The following is a 25187-nucleotide window of genomic DNA, read 5'->3' as shown; positions in this document are numbered from 1 at the left end:
CTAGTAATATCTGTGTATTATGCAGCTCCTCTCTATATCTGTGTACTATGCAGCTTCTCTCTTTTCCACCACATACAGTGCAGACACCTGTTGACTGTTACATGGTGATTTCCTCCTAAGTTTATTTGTGACAGGGACCAGGCGCCGTTAGTCCCATCTTTTCCTCCATGTGCATCTCTTAACCCTTTCGTTACCGCCACCCCCCACCCTGCGGACCCCTTTTTTACCTTTCGTCCTGCTGCCAGTCTCCCATCAGCAGGTCTCGGAACCTGTACCGGGGTGGTAAGGGCTGGACGTCCTTTTCCATTTCCATCCTGCCAGCTGCCTGCTGCCACTTTTATCTTCAGTTTCCGACACCTGTCATCCGATCTGCGGAGTCCAAAGGGGCACATCCATGAATTAAAGGGGCGTTCATAACACCTGGGACTTTTCCTCTGGTGGTCCTGTTTTGGTCGTGCCACTAATTTCCTTGGCATGTGGTGCCAGTCCAGAGACAGAAGCTAATGGGGTACCAAAATTCAGACTTTGGGAAGTCTAAGATGTGGGTAATGGTTTGATAATAGGAGCATATTGGGGTATCATCTCCACCGCTCTTATCCAGGGATCAAAACTTCTCTGCTGCCCGTATATCAATGGAGAGTATGGGGGCTATAGGGGACGGCGCTCCGCACGGGCGCACGCAGAGCAGCGCTCGGGGCACAGGTGGGCACTACACCTATATATCCATATAATGCACTGCTCCCTGCTGTAATTCCTCAATCAGGGGAGGGAGAAGGAGGAGCAGGAGAAAGGAGAAATGCTTTTTATTCACAGACTCAGAGATGTGGGGTGGGCTGGGAAGAGAAAGCAACAGGAGGAAGAGGGGGCTGGGAGCCAGGGACATTGGGGGGTGTAATGAGAAAGGTAGAGAAGGGGCCAGAGCGCACAAGTGTATTGTCATACTGGGGGGCAGGAGAAAAGTGAGACCCTGCAACAGATTAGTATTCTGCAGAGAGAGGAGCGTGCAGGGAGCGAAGTATGGGGTCTACTGAGGCATGAGGGGCCATCAGACTGCTTTGTGATGGGGAGACAGAGACTGTGAGGAGATGGGAGAGACTGTCCAGAGAGAGGAGAGTGACAGAATAGAGAGATGTGAGTCTGACTGCCCAGAGAGGGGAGAGACTGACTGCCCAGAGAGAGAGGAGAGACTGACTGCCCAGAGAGAGGAGAGACTGACTGCCCAGAGAGAGAGGAGACACTGACTGCCCAGAGGGAGAGAGGGGAGACACTGACTGCCCAGAGGGAGAGGAGAGACTGACTGCCCAGAGAGAGACTGACTGCCCAGAGAGAGACTGACTGCCCAGAGAGAGACTGACTGCCCAGAGAGAGGAGAGAGTGACTGCCCAGAGAGAGAGAGAGAGGAGATACTGACTGCCCAGAGAGAGAGGAGAGACTGACTGCCCAGAGAGAGAGGAGAGACTGACTGCCCAGAGAGAGAGGAGAGACTGACTGCCCAGAGGAAGAGAGAAGATACTGACTGCCCAGAGGGAGAGAGACAAGTGACTGTTGAGAGAGACACTGACTAAAGAGACGGGTGACTGTCCAGAGTTAGAGATTCACAGAAGGTACAGGTGACTGCTGAGAGAGGATAGAGACAGACTGAAAAGATAGATGACTGCTGAGAGTTAGACTGACCAGACAGGTAACTGCTCATAAAGAGAGATAAAGAGAGAGCGGTTGACATAGGAGAAAGGTGACTTCTGAGAGAGAGACTGACTGAAGAGATAAGTGACAGCTGAGAGAAAGGAGAGACTGACTGACTAAATAGACAGGTGACTGCTCAGAGAGAGAGACTGAAGAGACAGGTGTCTGCTGAGAGAGGATCGAGACTGACTGAGGAAACAGGTGACTGGTGAGAGAAGAAACTGACTGAGGAGACAGGTGACTGCTGAGAGAGGATAAAGACTGAGGAGAAAGGTGACTGCTGAGAGAAGAGTGACTGAGGAGACAGATGACTGCTGAGAGAAGAGACTGACTGAGGAGACAAGTGACTGCTGAGAGAAGAGACTGAACAGACAGGTGACTGCTGAGAAGAGATTGAGGAGACAGGTGACTGCTGAGAGAGGATACTGACTGAGGAGACACATCACTGCTGAGAGAGGATACTGACTGAGGAGACAGGTCACTGCTGAGAGAGGATAGAGACTGAGGAGACAGGTCACTGCTGAGAGAGGATAGAGACTGAGGAGACAGGTCACTGCTGAGAGAGGATAGAGACTGAGGAGACAGGTCACTGCTGAGAGAGGATAGAGACTGAGGAGACAGGTCACTGCTGAGAGAGGATAGAGACTGAGGAGACAGGTCACTGCTGAGAGGATAGAGACTGAGGAGACAGGTCACTGCTGAGAGAGGATAGAGACTGAGGAGACAAGTGACTGCTGAGAGAGGATAGAGAGTGAGGAGACAGGTCACTGCTGAGAGAGGATAGAGACTGAGGAGACAGGTAACTGCTGAGAGTGGATAGAGACTGAGGAGACAAGTGACTGCTGAGAGAAGAAACTGAGGAGACAGGTGACTGCTGAGAGAAGAGACTGAGGAGACAGGTGAATACTGAGAGAAGAGACTGACTGAGGAAACAGGTGACTGCTGAGAGGATAGAGACTGAGGAGACAGGTGAATACTGAGAAGAGACTGACTGAGGAGACAAGAGACAGACTAAAGAGACAGGTGACATCCTGAGGATAGTGAAGAGATTCACTGAAAACACTGCTCAAAGCGACATACCAACTGAAGGCTCAGGTGTTTGCTCAGAAAGAGACTGTCTGTAGTTACAAGTGACTGCTAAGAAACTGAAAATGAGTGACTGCTAAGAAAGTGAGGAGAGACTGACTGTAGAGACAAGTGACTGCTTAGAGACAATGAAGAAACTGTGGAGACACCTGATTAAGGAAATAGATAAACCTATAAAGAGGGCACTACAAATAAATGCTCAGCCATCAAAATATATAATAAACCAAAAAGAAGATGGACTCCAAAAGCTAAAAATTACAGTTTATTAAAGAACCATTAAAACAATACATTTAGATAAAGTATATAATAAAGACAAAGATTATAGTAAATAATAGAGAAGCGACACTAGTGCCGCATACACATGTATCCCGCTCTAAAGATATATTAAAAGAAAGGGATATATGCCATAGCTCAATACAATAAATATTCCAATAATATTATAAAGTGTAGATCATGACTCACAGCCAATAGCCTGTCATTTAATAAAGTAATGGTTCACATATAAGAAGCAGGTATAAAGAAACAAGGCATGTGGTCAAGAAAACTTCAAATAATAAAGGTGCCTTATGTAGGTAAAGTATGGCAAGGAAGCCCTATATGTGAGACCCAATTATCATATTTGTATACAACTATACTGGCAACAATAGCGTGACAGTCCACACTTGGGGAGCGGGTACAAGGGGACAATAGGTGTGCATATGAGTCACAAAGGACTTTATTATTTGAAGTTTTCTTGACCACATGCCTTGTTTCTTTATACCTGCTTCTTATATGTGAACCATTACTTTATTAAATGACAGGTTATTGGCTGTGAGTCATGATCTACACTTTATAATATTATTGGAATATTTATTGTATTGAGCTATGGCATATATCCCTTTCTTTTAATATATCTTTAGAGCGGGATACACGTGTATGCGGCACTAGTGTCGCTTCTCTATTATTTACTATAATCTTTGTCTTTATTATATACTTTATCTACACTCACTGGCCACTTTATTAGGTACACCTGTCCAACTTCTTGTTAACACTTAATTTCTAATCAGCCAATCACATGGCGGCAACTCAGTGCATTTAGGCATGTAGACATGGTCAAGACAATCTCCTGCAGTTCAAACCGAGCATCAGTATGGGGAAGAAAGGTGATTTGAGTGCCTTTGAACGTGGCATGGTTGTTGGTGCCAGAAGGGCTGGTCTGAGTATTTCAGAAACTGCTGATCTACTGGGATTTTCACGCACAACCATCTCTAGGGTTTACAGAGAATGGTCCGAAAAAGAAAAAAAATCCAGTGAGCGGCAGTTCTGTGGGCGGAAATGCCTTGTTGATGCCAGAGGTCAGAGGAGAATGGGCAGACTGGTTCGAGCTGATAGAAAGGCAACAGTGACTCAAATCGCCACCCGTTACAACCAAGGTAGGCCTAAGAGCATCTCTGAACGCACAGTGCGTCGAACTTTGAGGCAGATGGGCTACAGCAGCAGAAGACCACACCGGGTACCACTCCTTTCAGCTAAGAACAGGAAACTGAGGCTACAATTTGTACAAGCTCATCGAAATTGGACAGTAGAAGATTGGAAAAACGTTGCTTGGTCTGATGAGTCTCGATTTCTGCTGCGACATTCGGATGGTAGGGTCAGAATTTGGCGTAAACAACATGAAAGCATGGATCCATCCTGCCTTGTATGGAGCATCTTTGGGATGTGCAGCCGACAAATCTGCGGCAACTGTGTGATGCCATCATGTCAATATGGACCAAAATCTCTGAGGAATGCTTCCAGCACCTTGTTGAATCTATGCCACAAAGAATTGAGGCAGTTCTGAAGGCAAAAAGGGGTCCAACCCGTTACTAGCATGGTGTACCTAATAAAGTGGCCGGTGAGTGTAGATGTATTGTTTTAATGGTTCTTTAATAAACTGTAATTTTTAGCTTTTGGAGTCCATCTTCTTTTTGGTTTACTATGATTAAGGAAATAGGCTGTAGGTGCAAGTGACTGTTTACAGAGACACAAAATGACTGCTCTGGAGGGGAAGGAGGCTGACTCAGAAAGGAGCCTCTCCAAACTACAAGTGGCTGGTCAGGAGGAAAGACTGACTATAAATAGGAAGGACTGCTCAGAGACAGAAAGAGACCACAGTAGATAGATGTGACTGCTCAGAGACAGAAAGACCACAGTAGATAGATGTGACTGCTCAGAGACAGAAAGACCACAGTAGATAGATGTGACTGCTCAGAGACAGAAAGACCACAGTAGATAGATGTGACTGCTCAGAGACAGAGAGACCACAATAGATAGATGTGACTGCTCAGAGACAGAAGAGACCACAGTAGATAGATGTGACTGCTCAGAATCAGAAAGAGACCAGAGTAGATAGATGTGACTGCTCGGAGACAGAGAGACCACAGTAGATATATGTGACTGCTCAGAGACAGAGAGACCACAGTAGATAGATGTGACTGCTCAGAGACAAAGAGACCACAGCAGATAGATGTGACTGCTCAGAGACAGAAAGAGACCACAGTAGATAGATGTGACTGCTCAGAGACAGAGAGACCACAATAGATAGATGTGACTGCTCAGAGACAGAAGAGACCACAGTAGATAGATGTGACTGCTCAGAGACAGAAAGAGACCACAGTAGATAGATGTGACTGCTCAGAGACAGAAAGAGACCACTGTAGATAGATGTGACTGCTCAGAGACAGAGAGACCACAGTAGATAGATGTGACTGCTCAGAGACAGAAGAGACCACAGTAGATAGATGTGACTGCTCAGAGACAGAAAGAGACCACAGTAGACAGATGTGACTGCTCAGACAGAAAGAGACCACAGCAGATAGATGTGACTGCTCAGAGACAGAGACCACAGTAGATAGATGTGACTGCTCAGATACAGAAAGAGACCACAGTAGATAGATGTGACTGCTCAGAGACAGAGAGACCACAGTAGATAGATGTGACTGCTCAGATACAGAAAGAGACCACAGTAGATAGATGTGACTGCTCAGATACAGAAAGAGACCACAGTAGATAGATGTGACTGCTCAGAGACAGACAGAGACCACAGTAGACCGATGTGACTGCTCAGAGACAGAAGAGACCACAGCAGATAGATGTGACTGCTCAGAGACAGAAAGAGACCACAGTAGATAGATGTGACTGCTCAGAGACAGAGAGACCACAGTAGAAAGATGTGACTGCTCAGAGACAGAAAGACCACAGTAGATAGATGTGACTGCTCAGAGACAGAAAGACCACAGTAGATAGATGTGACTGCTCAGAGACAGAAAGACCACAGTAGATAGATGTGACTGCTCAGAGACAGAAAGACCACAGTAGATAGATGTGACTGCTCAGAGACAGAGAGACCACAATAGATAGATGTGACTGCTCAGAGACAGAAGAGACCACAGTAGATAGATGTGACTGCTCAGAATCAGAAAGAGACCAGAGTAGATAGATGTGACTGCTCGGAGACAGAGAGACCACAGTAGATATATGTGACTGCTCAGAGACAGAGAGACCACAGTAGATAGATGTGACTGCTCAGAGACAAAGAGACCACAGCAGATAGATGTGACTGCTCAGAGACAGAAAGAGACCACAGTAGATAGATGTGACTGCTCAGAGACAGAGAGACCACAATAGATAGATGTGACTGCTCAGAGACAGAAGAGACCACAGTAGATAGATGTGACTGCTCAGAATCAGAAAGAGACCAGAGTAGATAGATGTGACTGCTCGGAGACAGAGAGACCACAGTAGATATATGTGACTGCTCAGAGACAGAGAGACCACAGTAGATAGATGTGACTGCTCAGAGACAAAGAGACCACAGCAGATAGATGTGACTGCTCAGAGACAGAAAGAGACCACAGTAGATAGATGTGACTGCTCAGAGACAGAAAGAGACCACTGTAGATAGATGTGACTGCTCAGAGACAGAGAGACCACAGTAGATAGATGTGACTGCTCAGAGACAGAAGAGACCACAGTAGATAGATGTGACTGCTCAGAGACAGAAAGAGACCACAGTAGACAGATGTGACTGCTCAGACAGAAAGAGACCACAGCAGATAGATGTGACTGCTCAGAGACAGAGACCACAGTAGATAGATGTGACTGCTCAGATACAGAAAGAGACCACAGTAGATAGATGTGACTGCTCAGAGACAGAGAGACCACAGTAGATAGATGTGACTGCTCAGATACAGAAAGAGACCACAGTAGATAGATGTGACTGCTCAGATACAGAAAGAGACCACAGTAGATAGATGTGACTGCTCAGAGACAGACAGAGACCACAGTAGACCGATGTGACTGCTCAGAGACAGAAGAGACCACAGCAGATAGATGTGACTGCTCAGAGACAGAAAGAGACCACAGTAGATAGATGTGACTGCTCAGAGACAGAGAGACCACAGTAGAAAGATGTGACTGCTCAGAGACAGAAAGAGACCACAGTAGATAGATGTGACTGCTCAGAGACAGAAAGAGACCACAGTAGATAGATGTGACTGCTCAGAGACAGAAGAGACCACAGTAGACGGATGTGACTGCTCAGAGACAGAAGAGACCACAGCAGACGGATGTGACTGCTCAGAGACAGAGACCACAGTAGATAGATGTGACTGCTCAGAGACAGAAAGAGACCACAGTAGATAGACGTGACTGCCCAGAGAGGGGAAGAGGACAGAAAGAGGCAAGAGACAGGCTTGAGCTATAAGTGACTGCTCACAGAGGATAGACAAAAGTAGACACGTGGATTGCAAAAAAAGTGAAAAAATAAAGAGACTGCTGATAAAGGATAGAGACTGCAGATATGAAGAATGCTCAGAGCACGGAGAGAGAGGCAGACGCCACATACAGGGGAATTATTAGAAAGAGACTGTCAATAATTACAAATTGTTAGCGAAAGGAGAAATACTGATTTTTACATTAGACTGCTGCAAGAGAATCTACATAGAAGTGAGTGCTCCAGGAAAGAGACATTATAGGAGAGACGGATGAAGCAGAGATGAGACATACAAGTGACTGCTGCACTAGCATCAAACTGTATAGAAGTGACTGCTGTGAAAGAGGGATCCATATATGAGAGAGACTGCTGCGGGAGAGAGAGCGGCTGTGCAAAAGTGACTGTATGAGACTATACAGAAGTGACTGCTGTATTAGACTGCACAAGAGACTATATACAGTGGCTTGCGAAAGTATTCACCCCCTTGACGTTTTGCCTAGTTTGTTACATTACAACCTGTGTGTAAATATTTTTGTAATCCGATGTGTGTGTGATGCATCAGCACTAAATAGTCTGAGTTGGTGAAGTGAGAAAAATATAGGCATAAATTACATTATGGGATTAAATAAGTAAAAAATGTCATGTGCATATGTATTCACCCCTTTTGCTATGAAGCCCCTAAAAAGTTCTGGTGCAAGCAATTACCTTCATAAGTCCCATGCTTAGTGACAGGACGTCCCCCTGTGTAATCTAAGTGTCACATGGCTGTCAGTATATAGGCTTTACCTTTTCTGAAAGGCCACAGAGGCTGCAACACGATTAACAAGAGGCACCACTAACCAAACACCACCATCACCAAGAGGCACCACTAACCAGATACCACAATTAACAAGAAACACCACTAACCAAACACCACCACAAACTAGAGGCACCACTAACCAAACACCACCATTAACAAGAGGCACCACTAACCAAACACCACCATTAACAAGAGGCACCACTAACCAAACACCACCATTACCAAGAGGCAACATTAGCCAAACACCACCATTAACTAGAGGCACCACTAACCAAACACCACCATTACCAAGAGGCATCACTAACCAAACACCAGCATTAACAAGAGGCACCACTAACCAAACACCAGCATTAACAAGAGGCACCACTAACCAAACACCACCATTAACAAGAGGCACCACTAACCAAACACCACCATTAACAAGAGTCACCAATAACCAAACACCACCATTAACTAGAGGCACCAGTACTCAAACATCACCACTAACAAGAGGAACCGCTAACCAAACACCACCATTAACAAGAGGCACCACTAGCCAAACACCACCATTAACAAGAGGCACCACTAGCCAAACACCACCATTAACAAGAGGCACCACTTACCAAACAGCACCATTAACAAGAGGCACCACTAACCAAACAACACCATTAACAAGAGGCACCACTAACCAAACAACACCATTAACAAGAGGCACCACTAACCAAACACCACCATTATCAAGAGGCCCCACTAACCAAACACCACCATTAACAAGAGGCATCACTAACCAAACACCACCATTAACTAGAGGCACCACTGACCAACACCACCATTAACTAGAGGCACCACTAACCAACACCACCATTAACAAGAGGGACCACTAACCAAACACCACCATTAACAAGAGGCACAACTAACCAAACAAGACCATTATCAAGAGGCACAACAAACCAAACAAGACCATTATCAAGAGGCACCACTAACCAAACAGCACAATTAAAACCAAGGAGATCTCCAAACAAGTCAAGGGCAAAGTTGTTGAGAAGTACAAGTCTCCCAATCTCTGGCACCACTAACAAAACACCATGAATAACAAGAGGCACGATTAACCAAACACCACCATTACCAAGAGGCAACTCTAACCAAACGATTCAAAAAGATATAAACTGGAGCAGTGGGCAGCAAATAACAGAATGGTTTTTAACAGGGAAAAATGCAAAGTACTACATCTAGGCAATAAAAATGAAGAAAGCATATACAGAATGGGAGGAATAGGGCTAAGCAACAGCACATGTGAAAAAGACTTGGGTATACTAATAGATCACAGACTGAACATGAGTCAACAGTGTGATGCAGTAGCAAAAAAGGCAAATGCAATTCTGGGATGTATTAACAGAAGCATACAGTCTAGATCACGTGAAGTCATTATTGCCCTCTACTCCTCTTTGGTCAGACCTCATCTGGAATACTGTGTACAGTTTTGGGCAACACATTTTAAAAAAGACATCAACAACTGGAGCAAGTTGGGAGAAGAGGGACCAGAATGGTAACTGGTCTGCAAACCATGTCCTATGAGGAACGGTTACAGGATTTGGGAATGTTTAGCTTGCAAAAAAGAAGACTGAGAGGAGACTTAATAGCAGTCTACAAATATCTCAAGGGCTGTCACATTGTAGAAGGATCATCTTTATTCTCATTTGCACAAGGAAAGACTAGAAGCAATGGGATAAAACTGAATGGGAGGAGACACAGATTAGATATTAGAAAAAACTTTTTGACAGTTAGGGTGATCAATGAATGGAATAGGCTGCCACCAGAGGTGGTGAGTTCTCCTTCCATGGAAGCTTTCAAACAGAGGCTGGACAGACATCGGTCTGGGATGATTTAGTGAATCCTGCTTTGAGCAGGGGGTTGGACCAGATGAACCAGGAGGTCCCTTCCAACTCTACTATTCTATGATTCTATAAACAAGACCATTATCAAGAGGCACCACTAACCAAACACCACCATTATCAAGAGACACAACTAAGCAAACACCACCATTATCAAGAGGCAACACTAACCAAACAGCACCATTAACAAGAGGCATATCGAGTCAGTGTACAGGTAATACAATGATCACCAGTGACGTTATACATAGCTCTGTATATAGTGTGTGTACACGTAATACAGTCATCACCAGTGACATTATACACAGGAGCCCTGTATATAGTGTCAATGTACAGGTAATACAGTGATCACCAGTGGCATTATACACAGGAGCTCTCTATATATAGTGTACATACAATACAGTGATCACCAGTGACGTGATACACAGATGCTCTGTATATACTGTCAGTGTACGGGTAATACAGTGATGACCAGTGACATTATACACAGGAGCGCTGTATATAGTGTCAATGTACAGGTAATACAGTGATCACCAGTGACATTATATATAGGAGCTCTGTATATAGTGTCAGTGTACAGGTAATACAGTGATCACCAGTGACATTATATTTAGGAGCTCTGTATATAGTGTACAGATAATACAGTGATGACCAGTGATGTTATACACAGAAGCTCTGTATATACTATCATGGTATGGGTAATACAGTGATCACCAGAGACATTATATACAGGAGCTTTGCATAACCAAACAGCACCATTAAGAAGAGGCACCACTAACTAAACACCACCATTATCAAGAGGCAACACTAACCAAACAGCACCATTAACAAGAGGCATATCGAGTCAGTGTACAGGTAATACAGTGATCACCAGTGATGTTATACATAGCTCTGTATATAGTGTCAGTGTACAGGTAATACAGTCATCACCAGTGACATTATACACAGGACATCTGTATACAATGTCAGTGTACAGGTAATACAGTGATCACCAGTGACATTATACACAGGAGCTCTGTATATAGTATATAGTGTACAGGTAATACAGGGATCACTGGTGACATTATACACAGGAGCTCTGTATATAGTGTATAGTATACAGGTAATACAGTGATCACCAGTGACATTATACACATGAGCTTTGTATATCGTGAGTGTACAGGTAATACAGTGCCATTATAGACAGGAGCTCTATATATAGTGTATAGTATACAAGTAATAAAGTGATCACCAGTGACATTATACACAGGAGCTCTGTACAGTACATAGTATACAGTGTATAATGTCAGTGTACAGGTAACACACTGACTCACCAGTGATGTCTCTAGCTGAAGTCCTTCATCTTTGCTTTTCTTTATCATGCATCGCAGACCGCTATCACTTATTCCATCCAGGACTCGTCTCTGCATAAAATAACACAGTTACCTAAAGCACCACTTCAAGAGCACATTCCCCACTTGTTCCCTTTCTTCTACACTACGCAGCAGAATACAGCCGTGCACCCACCATTAATACATAACTAGTTATTATACAACCCACCATTCCAAATATAAATTATAATCAACCACTGTGCCCCAACTATACATAGCCACTTTCCCCACCTAATATGTAAATTAATTAGCATCTGTACTCTTTCCCTAATTCATTACCAGTTACTGCATCCAACGCCCCCACTATGTACCTCCCACTCCCCGATTCATTATATTTACATGCCCCTTGTGCCGTAATTCATTGTCATGTCTTCTCTCTCTAACACCCTCTATTCATTATCAACTATTCCCCCCACATTCAATACATCATTTACTCCCCCCACCATCAAGTCATCATTATCTGCTCTCCCACCCCACGTTCAATTAATCATTTGCTCTCCCCACCCCCACCTAAATTCAATTGCTGTCCCGTTCCTCACGCTCAATTCTTCATTTGCAGTCCCCCTCACTTCATTTGCAGTCACCCTGCCCCCCTTTCATAATTGGCAGTCCCCCATCACCCCTCAGTTCATGATTTGCAGTCCGCTTCCCCCCTCACTTCATGAATTGCAGTCCCCCCACTTCATTTGAAGTCCCCCTCCCCTTCACTTCATCATTTGCAGTCACCCTGCCCCCACTTCATCATTTACAGTCCCCTATCCCCCTCACTTCATGATTTGCAATCCCCCATCCTCCCTCACTTCATCATTTCCAGTCCCCCTCCCCCTGTTATGGACCTGGTGGTTAGGAGCACCCGGAATGACCTGATGGTTAAAACGGAAAACCTGGGACAAGCTCTGAGGAGGTGGTAACTCTACTGACCGCAATCCCTAATCCTATCACACACACTAGAAATAGCCGTGGAGCGTGCCTAACTCTCCCTAGACGCCTCTTCACAGCCTAAGAGCTAATTACCCCTAAAGACAGAAATAGAAGCCTACCTTGCCTCAGAGAAATTCCCCAAAGGAAAGGTAGCCCCCCACAAATATTGACTGTGAATTAAGAGGAAGTGACAAACACAGGAATGAAACAGATTTTAGCAAAGGAGGCCGAATCTTCTCTAGATAGACAGAGGATAGGAAAGGGAACTGTGCGGTCAGTATTAAAAACTACAAAAACCACTCAGAGTGTGCAAAAAGACCTCCACACCGACTCACGGTGTGGAGGTGCAACTCTGCACCCCCAGAGCTTCCAGCTAGCAAGGAAATATCATAATAGCAAGCTGGACTAGAAACATAGCAAGTACTGAGAAATATATTCAAAAACCAATGAACAACGAATGAACTAGCAGGGACTTAGCTTCTGCTGGAGTAGACAGGTCATCTGAGAAATCCAAGAGAGATCTGAACCAGTACTGAGACATTGACAGCTGGCATGAACTAACGACCTGGGCAGAGTTAAATAGGGAAGCCAGCAGAAGCTATAAGCGAGGGCAGCTGAGAAAGCCAACCTCAAAGATCAGCAGTTCCACTCAAAGCCACCAGAGGGTGTCCAAGGACAGAACTCACCAAAATACCATTCACGACCACAGGAGGGAGCCCGAGAACGGAATTCACAACATCCCCCCTCACTACATCATTTGCAGCCACCCTGCCCCACTTCATCACTTGCAGTCAGCCTGCCCCCTCACTTCATTATTTGCAGGTCCCCATTCCCCCCAGTTCATGATTTGCAGTCCCCCTCTCCCCTCACTTCATAATTTGCAGTCCCCCTCTCCCCTCACTTCATAATTTGCAGTCCCCTTCACCAGACTTCATCATGTGCAGTCCGCCACAGACACACGTCATCATGTGCAGTCCCCCCAGACACACTTCATCATATGCAGTCCCTCTCCCCCACTTCATAATGTGCAGTCACCCTCTCCCCCTCACCCATTTAATGAATTTTGCAAAGAAAAATAAAAAAGAGTTTTTCATACTTGCCTCACATACGATTCCCAGTAGCCGCAGCTTTGATTCTGGCTTTCTTGTACATGTCGGCACATACGCGTTAGACGGCTGTGCACAGCTCTGAGAAAGCTCCCAGGCCCTAGCGCTGACGTGCACAGCATTTTAGCCCATGATGGGGCCTGGTGAGCAGAAGCATAAGATGCGGGCCCGGGCTCTCCTCTGTACTGCTGCTCACCGGGCCCCATGCAGCAGTAAGGGCAGTAATGCCCTGATGGTGGCCCTGATGACATATTCAATATGACAATCTATTGTTATTAAATTTTGTGTAGTACCTGTGGGTTCAAAATGCTCACTGTACTCCTAGATAAAATCCGTGAGGGATGTGGTTTCCAAATTGGGGTCACTTGTGGGGGGGTTTCCACATCAGGGACTCTCCAAAAGCATCATGGCATCCGCTCTTGATTCCAGCAAATTTTGCATTCAAAAGGTCCCCTTACGAGTGTTCCCTTCCGAGCTCTGTTGTGCACCCAAACAGTGGATTTCTCCCTCATATGAAGTATTGGCGTACTTAGGAGAAATTGCAGAATACATTTTGGGTTCCATTTTCTCTTGTTACCCTTGTGAAAATAAAAACGTTTAGGTCTAAAGTAAATATTTTGTAAAAAAAGTTAAATGTTAATTTTTTCCTTCCACATTGCTTCAGTTCTCGTGAAGCACCTGAAGGGTTAATAAACTTCTTGAATGTGGTTTTGAGCACCTCGAGAGGAGCTGTTTTTAGAATGGTGTCACTTTTGGGTATTTTCTGCCATATAGACCCCTCAAAGTCTCTTCATATGCGATGTGGTCCCTAAAAAAAAAATTGTTTTGTAACTTTTATTGGAAAATCACTGGTCAACTTTTAACCCTTATAACTTCCTAACAAAAAAAAGTTCTTTACAAAATGGAGCTCATGTAAAGTAGATATGTGGGAAATGTTATTTATTAACTATTTTGTGTGACACGACTCTCTGATTTAAGGGTATAAATTAAAACTTTCTAAATTTGTTAAAATTTCCCTTTTTTTCATAAATAAATGCAAGTCATATCAAACAAATTTTACCATTATCATGATGTACAATATGTCACAAAAAAAACAGTCTCAGAATCAGTGGGATCCGTTGAAGCGTTCCTGAGTTATTACCATATAAAGTGACAGTGGTCAAAATTGTAAAATTTGGCCTGGTCATTAAAGTCATAATTGGCTCAGTCAATAAGGGCTTAAGGGGAAACGAGTCACAGCCCAGACCTTATTCCAATGGAGAATCTGTGGTCAGACTTGAAGATCGCTGTTCAGCAGAGGAAACAACTAACCTGAAGGAGCCGGAGCAGTTTTGTCTTGAGGAATGGGTAACCCCCAGTGGCAAGATGTGAAAGCTCAGAGAGACTTATCCAAAGCGACTTGCAGATGTAATTTACACAAAAGGAGGCTCTACAAAGTACCGACTTTAGGGGGGTGAATAGTTATCCTCACTGACATTTTCAGTTTTGTCCTATTTGTTGTTTTGCTTCACAATTAAAAGAAAACCAAATGTTCACAGTTGTAGGCATGGTCTATACATGATATCAATCAGCTGACAAGTGGTGCACATAGACCACAAAAAGAGTATACGGTAATCCTTTAAATAGAATCTTTATTGATAATAAAATTGAATACATTAAGAACTAGTACTACTGGACACCATATTGTCAGGGACAGACTACACTGAACACATCATAAATGCCTTTACAAATTAATCATATCGTATCGACCCGCAATACTGATCAATGAAGGCTTAAAATCGCAAAATGCAATAGTCTGGTGCCACAAATAAAATTCAAAAGCCAGCCATAATACCTACAGGTTAATTATGAAAATAGTTAAAGTGCAAATGCATGTAATAGAATCCATGGTAAACTGCTGCTTCATACGGCCCCATTATCAGAAAAGAAACACGACATATCTTACCAATGAAGTAAATAGGTGATGTGCCAGTGAAAGTCCGGCCCCGCCGCCCCGACGCACGTTTCGTCAAGACTTTCTGAGGAGGCATCCATACAGTGATTACTGTATGGAGAGTATACAGGAGGGATTACTGTATGGAGAGTATACAGGAGGGATTACTGTATGGGAGAGTATACAGGAGGGATTACTGTATGGGAGAGTATACAGGAGGGATTACTGTATGGGAGAGTATACAGGAGGGATTACTGTATGCTAGAGTATACAGGAGGGATTACTGTATGGAGAGTATACAGGAGGGATTACTGTATGGGAGACTATACAGGAGGGATTACTGTATGGAGAGTATACAGGAGGGATTACTGTATGGAGAGTATACAGGAGGGATTACTGTATGGGAGAGTATACAGGAGGGATTACTGTATGGAGAGTATACAGGAGGGATTACTGTATGGGGAGTATACAGGAGGGATTACTGTATGGAGAGTATACAGGAGGGATTACTGTATGGGAGAGTATACAGGAGGGATTACTGTATGGAGAGTATACAGGAGGGATTACTGTATGGAGAGTATACAGGAGGGATTACTGTATGGAGAGTATACAGGAGGGATTACTGTATGGGGAGTATACAGGAGGGATTACTGTATGGAGAGTATACAGGAGGGATTACTGTATGGGAGAGTATACAGGAGGGATTACTGTATGGAGAGTATACAGGAGGGATTACTGTATGGAGAGTATACAGGAGGGATTACTGTATGGAGAGTATACAGGAGGGATTACTGTATGGGGAGTATACAGGAGGGATTACTGTATGGAGAGTATACAGGAGGGATTACTGTATGGAGAGTATACAGGAGGGATTACTGTATGGAGAGTATACAGGAGGGATTACCGTATGGAGAGTATACAGGAGGGATTACCGTATGGAGAGTATACAGGAGGGATTACCGTATGGAGAGTATACAGGAGTGATTACCGTATGGAGAGTATACAGGAGTGATTACCGTATGGGGAGTATACAGGAGGGATTACCGTATGGGGGAGTATACAGGAGTGATTACCGTATGGGAGAGTATACAGGAGTGATTACCGTATGGGAGAGTATACAGGAGTGATTACCGTATGGAGAGTATACAGGAGTGATTACCGTATGGAGAGTATACAGGAGTGATTACCGTATGGAGAGTATACAGGAGTGATTACCGTATGGGGAGTATACAGGAGGGATTACCGTATGGGAGAGAGTATACAGGAGGGATTACCGTATGGAGAGTATACAGGAGGGATTACTGTATGGGGGAGAGTATACAGGAGGGATTACTGTATGGGAGAGTATACAGGAGGGATTACTGTATGGGAGAGTATACAGGAGGGATTACTGTATGGGAGAGTATACAGGAGGGATTACTGTATGGAGAGTATACAGGAGGGATTACTGTATGCGGGAGTATACAGAAGGGATTACTGTATGGGAGAGAGTATACAGGAGGGATTACTGTATGGGAGAGAGTATACAGGAGGGATTACTGTATGGGAGAGAGTATACAGGAGGGATTACTGTATGGGAGAGTATACAGGAGGGATTACTGTATGGGAGAGAGTATACAGGAGGGATTACTGTATGGGGGAGTATACAGAAGGGATTACTGTGTGGGAGAGAGTATACAGGAGGGATTACTGTATGGGAGAGAGTATACAGGAGGGATTACTGTATGGAGAGTATACAGGAGGGATTACTGTATGGGGGAGAGTATACAGGAGTGATTACTGTATGGGGGAGAGTATACAGGAGGGATTACTGTATGGGGGAGAGTATACAGGAGGGATTACTGTATGGGAGAGTATACAGGAGTGATTACTGTATGGGGGAGAGTATACAGGAGGGATTACTGTATGGGGGAGAGTATACAGGAGTGATTACTGTATGGAGAGTATACAGGAGGGATTACTGTATGGGGGAGAGTATACAGGAGGGATTACTGTATGGGGGAGAGTATACAGGAGGGATTACTGTATGGGGGAGAGTATACAGGAGGGATTACTGTATGGGGGAGAGTATACAGGAGGGATTACTGTATGGGGGAGAGTATACAGGAGGGATTACTGTATGGGGGAGAGTATACAGGAGGGATTACTGTATGGGGGAGAGTATACAGGAGGGATTACTGTATGGGGGAGAGTATACAGGAGGGATTACTGTATGGAGAGTATACAGGAGGGATTACTGTATGGGGGAGAGTATACAGGAGGGATTACTGTATGGAGAGTATACAGGAGTGATTACTGTATGGAGAGTATACAGGAGGGATTACTGTATGGGGGAGAGTATACAGGAGGGATTACTGTATGGGGGAGAGTATACAGGAGGGATTACTGTATGGGGGAGAGTATACAGGAGGGATTACTGTATGGGGGAGAGTATACAGGAGGGATTACTGTATGGGGGAGAGTATACAGGAGGGATTACTGTATGGGGGAGAGTATACAGGAGGGATTACTGTATGGGGGAGAGTATACAGGAGGGATTACTGTATGGGGGAGAGTATACAGGAGGGATTACTGTATGGAGAGTATACAGGAGGGATTACTGTATGGGGGAGAGTATACAGGAGGGATTACTGTATGGAGAGTATACAGGAGTGATTACTGTATGGAGAGTATACAGGAGGGATTACTGTATGGGGGAGAGTATACAGGAGGGATTACTGTATGGGAGAGAGTATACAGGAGGGATTACTGTATAGGAGAGAGTATACAGGAGGGATTACTGTATGGGAGAGAGTATACAGGAGGGATTACTGTATGGAGAGTATACAGGAGGGATTACTGTATGGGAGAGTATACAGGAGTGATTACTGTATAGGAGAGAGTATACATGAGGGATTACTGTATGGGGGAGAGTATACAGGAGGGATTACTGTATGGATAACTGTATAGTAGTGATGGGGAGATTATATAATAGACTGTACGGAGGTGCCTGTATGAGAGCGACTGTGCACAAGTTACTTCTGAATGTGAGACTGTATATGTAAGTGACTGCTACATGAGACGGATTTTAGATATTTTTCCCATCCTGCGCCAGATAGATAAAAGCTGGACTCTGATTTGCTCTGGGGGAGAACAGAGAGACAGTAACTCTGTACACGGGTGTGCGGCTAGGAATACTAGCGCCGAGACAGTCGGAAAAAATACCAAAACAGGCTTTGATTGACAGGACCATGGAGCATGATAGAAGATCCATCATTTCTCCTTCCCTATCGGTCCCCCAAGTAATACCACCGAGGGTCTGCAGCATGATCACTAGGATCCATCATACAGCAGATCTGCAGCATAAATCTGCATTCTCCAGCGGTGCTCTGGCGCCCTCTAGCTGCAAACTGATAGAATGCAGTCTGCTCCTTCACGGTTGGATCCCAGGGCGGAGATCCATCCATCCATCAGTCCATCCATGCATCCAGCTTTTAAGATTAGTCAGCAGGGCTCCGGAGGTGACCATCGCATTCTCTGGTCTTGTGGCTATCTATAGGCTGCGGCCGCCTGCCCGCCCGCTCTGATTGCCGGTGGCAGCACATGTCAGTAATTATCGGCCTCTGGAGCCGTGTACATTAAATAAATACATTTATATAGCACCGACGGGGCAGAAACAATGTAAACCAGGCACCGAGAGATGCTGAAAGCACAAGAAGGCGGAGGGGCGCGTGGGCTGCAGAAAATGGAAAATACTGCTGCAATGACTAAATATTCTGGGTATGGGATCACCGGAGGGGAAGGGTTAAATCAATCCTTAGATTCCTACTGTAGTAATCCCAGGTCGGCCCCCGGTGGGATCCTGCCCTCCTTGTCCCCAAGATGGAACGTTGCATCCAAAATATGCGGCATTGACTCGGCGAGTCGCCCCGACTTCTTAGAAATGCAAGACCCCATCTCTGAGGCTCCTCTACTTACTTAAAGGGGCACTCTGAAGTTTGGAAGTCATCCCCTATCACTGGCATTCAGTGATAAAATCTTAATCGCCGGGGGTCTGACCGCTAGGACCCTCATAGATCTCGAGAATCGGGGGTTCTAGAACGGAGCAGGGCTCGAGCACGCGCACTGCCGCTCCATTCACTCTTAAGGAACCCAACAGTTGGACCCCGGGGGTAGGGAAGTTACCACCCCATCCCATGGACAACCCCTTTAATGACAAGTCTCGACTACAATAATAAGAGAATAGGAAGTTAGGAGAGTCCTGAAAATGTTCCCATTTTGCGCCAACTTCATTGGGGGGGGGGGGCCGTTATAAGCAGCGCCCTGTGAGATTATTTGGTAATTTGTGCCACTCTGATGGGGTAAATTATGCCGAATTTGTCGGCCACGTTCAGCCATACTCTCTCCATTTTTCCCAAAAATATAAAAATTTGCCCAGGAAGGGGCATGAAAATGGCAAAAGTTGGTCATTTATCAGTTGCACAAAAAAAAAAGAAGTAAAGTTTAACTCCAGAATTCTGGCAAAAAAATGTGTGTTACAAGGTGGTTCATGTTGAAATTCATGTGTTCCCTAAATTCTGCCCCCGACCATCAGAAATGGAGGCTCCCACGGACCACGGTGTCCCCTCTACATCCCAGGCGGCTCTATAGTGTGAGGACCCCATCAAACATCTCAGATCTCAGCTTCCTGGACCCCCATCATGAATTAGGAGGGTCGTCTCCAGCCACCCCAGAGCTGTAACGCAGCGCCCATCACTGGCACCTGTCCTGCGCCAGGAGAACCCAGACGTCCAGGTAAGAGAAATCACTGGGACCCACTGATGAACTCGGCACCATCTGCCACCATTTCTGGAATATGCTAAGGTTTAGATCGGAGGCCGCCCTCATCTGCACCATCGGCTTTATTGTAAAAAAAATATATATTAAAAAAGCGGAGAAAGACAGAAGATTCATGGATAAAATAGAGAGAACCCTCGTCCGGCCGAGGCCCAGCAGGTCCCACAGCCCCCAGGAACGGACAGATTACAGTACAGACATGGCAGGTGGCGAGGGTCCACAGTTCTGCCTCCAGGTCCTTGACGCTGTCCTCATCCATCATGCTGGGAAAGCTCGGTGGTGTCCAGAAGCAGGAGGAGAGTTCCTGATCAGCACGAGGCCACCGCCGGCAGGTCCCCTGGAGGTGCGACATCCTCCTGTCCTGTGAGAGAGGACGGAGGGTCCCGGAGAAGGAGCGCACGTCCTACACCTCATCCAGAGGTCACTCTAAGGTGATGCCGACAGTCTTCAGGGCGTCCACGGCCCACTGTGGGTACTTGTCCTTCGTGCCGTACATGGTCCTCATGAAATCCCCCACAAACTGTGGGAAACAGCCGTCCACAATGCTGCCCCGCACCGAGCGCATCAGGTCCAGCTGGAGAACGGAAGGAGAAGATGGGTTATGTCCTATCACGTCACATAGCTCCTGACTGCCACCCTGTGGTGGGAGGGGAAAAACATGAGAAATAGCTCCTCCCTCCTGACCGTAACCCTGTGGTGGGAGGGGAAAAACATGAGAAATAGCTCCTCCCTACTGACTGTCACCCTGTGGAGGGAGGGGCAGACTCCATGTCACATAGCTCCTCCCTCCTGACGTGTCACCCTGTGTGGGAGGAGCAGACTCCATGTCACATAGCTCCTCCCTCCTGTCACCCTGTGGAGGGAGGAGCAGACTCCATGTCGCATAGCCCCTCCCTCCTGACTGCCACCCTGTGGAGGGAGGAGCAGACTCGGCACACACGTGTCCCCTGTGCAGCTCCTGTCTGGCACATACCTGGTACGCGATGTTATGGACGGTGATGTGATGCATCGCTGCGGTGTCACTTTTATACAGTGCATGGATATAAGCGCGGGAATATCTAGGGAAGAAATCATCGGCCTGAGGACACGGATCTGTGGTCATTGCATACAGCCCGCGCCGGTATCACACAGCACCTCACCTCTGACACGTGGGGCATTTACAGGCCTCGTCTATGGGCTGGAAATCCTTAGCAAACTGTTTGTTCTTTATCTGAAGAGATCCCCAGGGCACCAGCGCCGAGCCGAACCTCTACAAGAAACAAAATAAATATATAAGGAGGTTCTGCAGCAGCTGAGGTGTTCATGAGGAGGTTCTGCAGCAGATGAGGCGTGTGTGAAGACGTTCTGCGTCAGCTAAGGTGTTCATGAGGAGGTTTTGCAGCAGCTGAGGTGTGTATGAGGAGGTTCTGCAGCAGATGAGGTGTGTAGGAGGAGGTTATGCAGCAGCTGAGGCATGTGTGAAGACGTTCTGTGTCAGCTAAGGTGTTCATGAGGAGGTTCTGCAGCAGATGAGGTGTGTATGAGGAGGTTCTGCAGCAGATGAGGTGTTCATGAGGAGGTTCTGCAGCAGATGAGGCGTGTGTGAAGACGTTCTGCATCAGCTAAGGTGTTCATGTGGAGGTTCTGCAGCAGATGAGGTGTGTATGAGGTTCTGCAGCAGCTCAGTAATTCCCGCTGCTCCTGTGAATAGAGCGATTTGTGCGTGAGTGACTACAGGTCCGTTCACACAGGCTCCTCAGAGCCCCTCTTCTCGGGATTGGGGGGGTCCCAGCAGTCGGACCTCTAGTGATTGGCTATGGATGAGTGATAACTTCCAAACTTGAGAATACCCCTTTTATTAAAGATGGTCGCCCCTTTTAGTGTTACCCTGAGATTACACTAGAGCTTTCCTATCACCCTGGAGGACGGGGCCTAATTGTCTTCTCAGGATTAGTAGGAGATTGGGGATCTGTGGAGCGTAACAGTAATAACGAGAACGTCGCCTCCGTAAGGCCCAAGAATCGGTGATAACACCAGGGACGGGGAGATAATGACCCCCGGAGACCAGACATGGCCGATCCCATTACCCTCTGGATTAGTGTTTACGTGGTTTTCCAGAACACAAACTTTTCGGGGTTAAAAGTTGAAGGAAAAAAAAAAAATGTATAACTTTTTTTTTTTCTTTTACTTCCTTTAGTTTCCTCAGGGGACTTGTTCCCTACATACAGTAGACGACGGTCTCTTATGAAGGCTCAGGGGCTTACAGGAGGAACAAGATGTCCGCCATGGGGGTGGGATAATCTTCTGCATGTCCACAAGGATCCATTGCACCATAAGGGGTCGGATGGGCCCACAAAATGGTGCACCTCTGCTTTTGCGCTTATTAAATGGCGCTGACAGAAATTGATAGGGTTGTCCAAGCTTTGGGTACAGGTCTGCAGTCTATGTGGCTGTAGATTTGTGAATCCTCACAGTGTGCCCACTGCACGCTGTCAGGATCCTCCGACACGGTTATTTGCATAGGTTCAGTCACGTGCAGACTAGTCGTGTGCGTCCATCCACAATGGAAGTGTATTGAGAGAGGCCAGTCACGTCTAGTGGGAATGTGGCCAGGAGCACGTAAATCGGCACCTGCCGCTAATAACGGAGAATCCTGACGGCTCGCACTGTGCACAGTCACTGCAGACGTGTCCCCCAAGTCTGGACAACAACTTACACCAAACAATCAGATGAACTCCGCTCTGGGTATCAACCAGTTCCTGAAAAGGTTAAAGGTCGTCATCATACATCAGGCAGAAGATACTTACGGCCGTCCTGGTGGGGAACACGCAGTCAAACATGTCGCACCCAAGAGCGACGCAAACTACAAGATCGGTGGCGTATCTGGAGGAGACAGAAAGGTGGATGAAAATGTTCTAGGAAAATTTTTGTCTACTAATTTGTCGAGAATCAGAGGGATCAGTAGGGATCTGGGAGACGAGACCACCCCCCACCCCGAGTAGGAGGGATCTGGGAGATGAGACTCTCTCTTTCCCCCCCCCCCGATCTGGGAGACGAGACTCCACTGAGTCAGAGGGATCGCAAGCGATCTGGGAGATGAGACTCCACTGAGTCAGAGGGATCAGTAGGGATCTGGGAGATGAGACTCCACTGAGTCAGAGGGATCAGTAGGGATCTGGGAGATGAGACTCCACTGAGTCAGAGGGATCAGTAGGGATCTGGGAGATGAGATTCCCCTGAGTCAGAGGGATCGGTAAGAATCTGGGAGACGAGACTCCCCAAGTCAGAGGGATTGGTAGGGATCTGGGAGATGAGATTCCCCTGAGTCAGAGGGATCGGTAACAATCTGGGAGATGAGACTCCACTGAGTCAGAGGGATCGCAAGGGATCTGGGAGGTGAGACTAACCCCCCCCCCCCCCCCCCCCCAAGTCAGAGGGATCAGTAGGGATCTGGGAGATGAGACTCCACTGAGTCAGAGGGATTGGTAAGAATCTGGGAGACGAGACTCCCCAAGTCAGAGGGATTGGTAGGGATCTGGGAGATGAGACTCCACTGAGTCAGAGGGATCGCAAGCGATCTGGGAGATGAGACTCCACTGAGTCAGAGGGATCGCAAGGGATCTGGGAGATGAGACTCCACTGAGTCAGAGGGATCAGTAGGGATCTGGGAGATGAGACTCCACTGAGTCAGAGGGATCAGTAGGGATCTGGGAGATGAGACTCCACTGAGTCAGAGGGATCAGGAGGGATCTGGGAGATGAGACTCCACTGAGTCAGAGGGATCAGGAGGGATCTGGGAGATGAGACTCCACTGAGTCAGAGGGATCAGTAGGGATCTGGGAGATGAGACTCCACTGAGTCAGAGGGATCAGTAGGGATCTGGGAGATGAGATTCCCCTGAGTCAGAGGGATCGGTAAGAATCTGGGAGACGAGACTCCCCAAGTCAGTGGGATTGGTAGGGATCTGGGAGATGAGATTCCCCTGAGTCAGAGGGATCGGTAACAATCTGGGAGATGAGACTCCACTGAGTCAGAGGGATCGCAAGGGATCTGGGAGGTGAGACTAACCCCCCCCCCCCCCCCCCCCAAGTCAGAGGGATCAGTAGGGATCTGGGAGATGAGACTCCACTGAGTCAGAGGGATTGGTAAGAATCTGGGAGACGAGACTCCCCAAGTCAGAGGGATTGGTAGGGATCTGGGAGATGAGACTCCACTGAGTCAGAGGGATCGCAAGCGATCTGGGAGATGAGACTCCACTGAGTCAGAGGGATCGCAAGGGATCTGGGAGATGAGACTCCACTGAGTCAGAGGGATCGCAAGGGATCTGGGAGATGAGACTCCACTGAGTCAGAGGGATCAGTAGGGATCTGGGAGATGAGACTCCACTGAGTCAGAGGGATCAGTAGGGATCTGGGAGATGAGACTCCACTGAGTCAGAGGGATCAGGAGGGATCTGGGAGATGAGACTCCACTGAGTCAGAGGGATCAGGAGGGATCTGGGAGATGAGACTCCACTGAGTCAGAGGGATCAGTAGGGATCTGGGAGATGAGACTCCACTGAGTCAGAGGGATCAGTAGGGATCTGGGAGATGAGACTCCACTGAGTCAGAGGGATCAGTAGGGATCTGGGAGATGAGACTCCACTGAGTCAGAGGGATCAGTAGGGATCTGGGAGATGAGATTCCCCTGAGTCAGAGGGATTGGTAAGAATCTGGGAGACGAGACTCCCCAAGTCAGAGGGATTGGTAGGGGATCTGGGAGATGAGATTCCCCTGAGTCAGAGGGATCGGTAACAATCTGGGAGATGAGACTCTCCCGAGTCAAAGGGATCGGTAGGGATCTGGGAAATGAGATTCCCCCAAGTCAGAAGGATCAGTAGGGATCTGGGAGATGAG

The 25187-nt window shown here is 46.6% G+C and overlaps 2 protein-coding genes across 5 annotated transcripts in view; both read right to left on the bottom strand.

Annotated features, from left to right (window-relative positions):
- LOC143774425 (potassium channel subfamily T member 2-like) overlaps positions 1–822 on the bottom strand; it is a 283326-nt gene extending 282504 nt beyond the window's left edge. For 2 of the 3 annotated variants that reach the window (XM_077262007.1, XM_077262009.1), the window contains exon 1: positions 228–820. In XM_077262007.1, coding sequence (XP_077118122.1) covers positions 228–313 — 86 coding nt within the window. In that variant the 5' untranslated portion in view covers positions 314–820. Of the gene's footprint in view, positions 1–227 lie in introns of all 3 variants that reach the window. The other variant, XR_013215530.1, reaches the window with a different exon arrangement.
- A 19538-nt stretch (positions 823–20360) lies between these two features.
- Positions 20361–25187, bottom strand: part of QTRT1 (queuine tRNA-ribosyltransferase catalytic subunit 1) — a 53010-nt gene continuing 48183 nt past the window's right edge. For both annotated transcript variants that reach the window (XM_077262006.1, XM_077262005.1), the window contains exons 7-10: positions 23100–23175; positions 21453–21562; positions 21287–21371; positions 20361–20887 (exon numbers count right to left, since the gene is read on the bottom strand). In XM_077262006.1, the coding sequence (XP_077118121.1) occupies positions 20735–20887; positions 21287–21371; positions 21453–21562; positions 23100–23175 (424 nt within the window). In that variant the 3' untranslated portion in view covers positions 20361–20734. The remainder of the gene's footprint in view (positions 20888–21286; positions 21372–21452; positions 21563–23099; positions 23176–25187) is intronic.

The sequence above is a fragment of the Ranitomeya variabilis genome, chromosome 5, assembly GCF_051348905.1.
Source record: "Ranitomeya variabilis isolate aRanVar5 chromosome 5, aRanVar5.hap1, whole genome shotgun sequence".
NCBI classification, from domain to species: Eukaryota; Metazoa; Chordata; class Amphibia; order Anura; family Dendrobatidae; genus Ranitomeya; species Ranitomeya variabilis.
The sequence above is the reverse complement of the archived record's forward strand: the minus strand, read 5'-3'. Positions and strand labels throughout refer to the sequence as shown.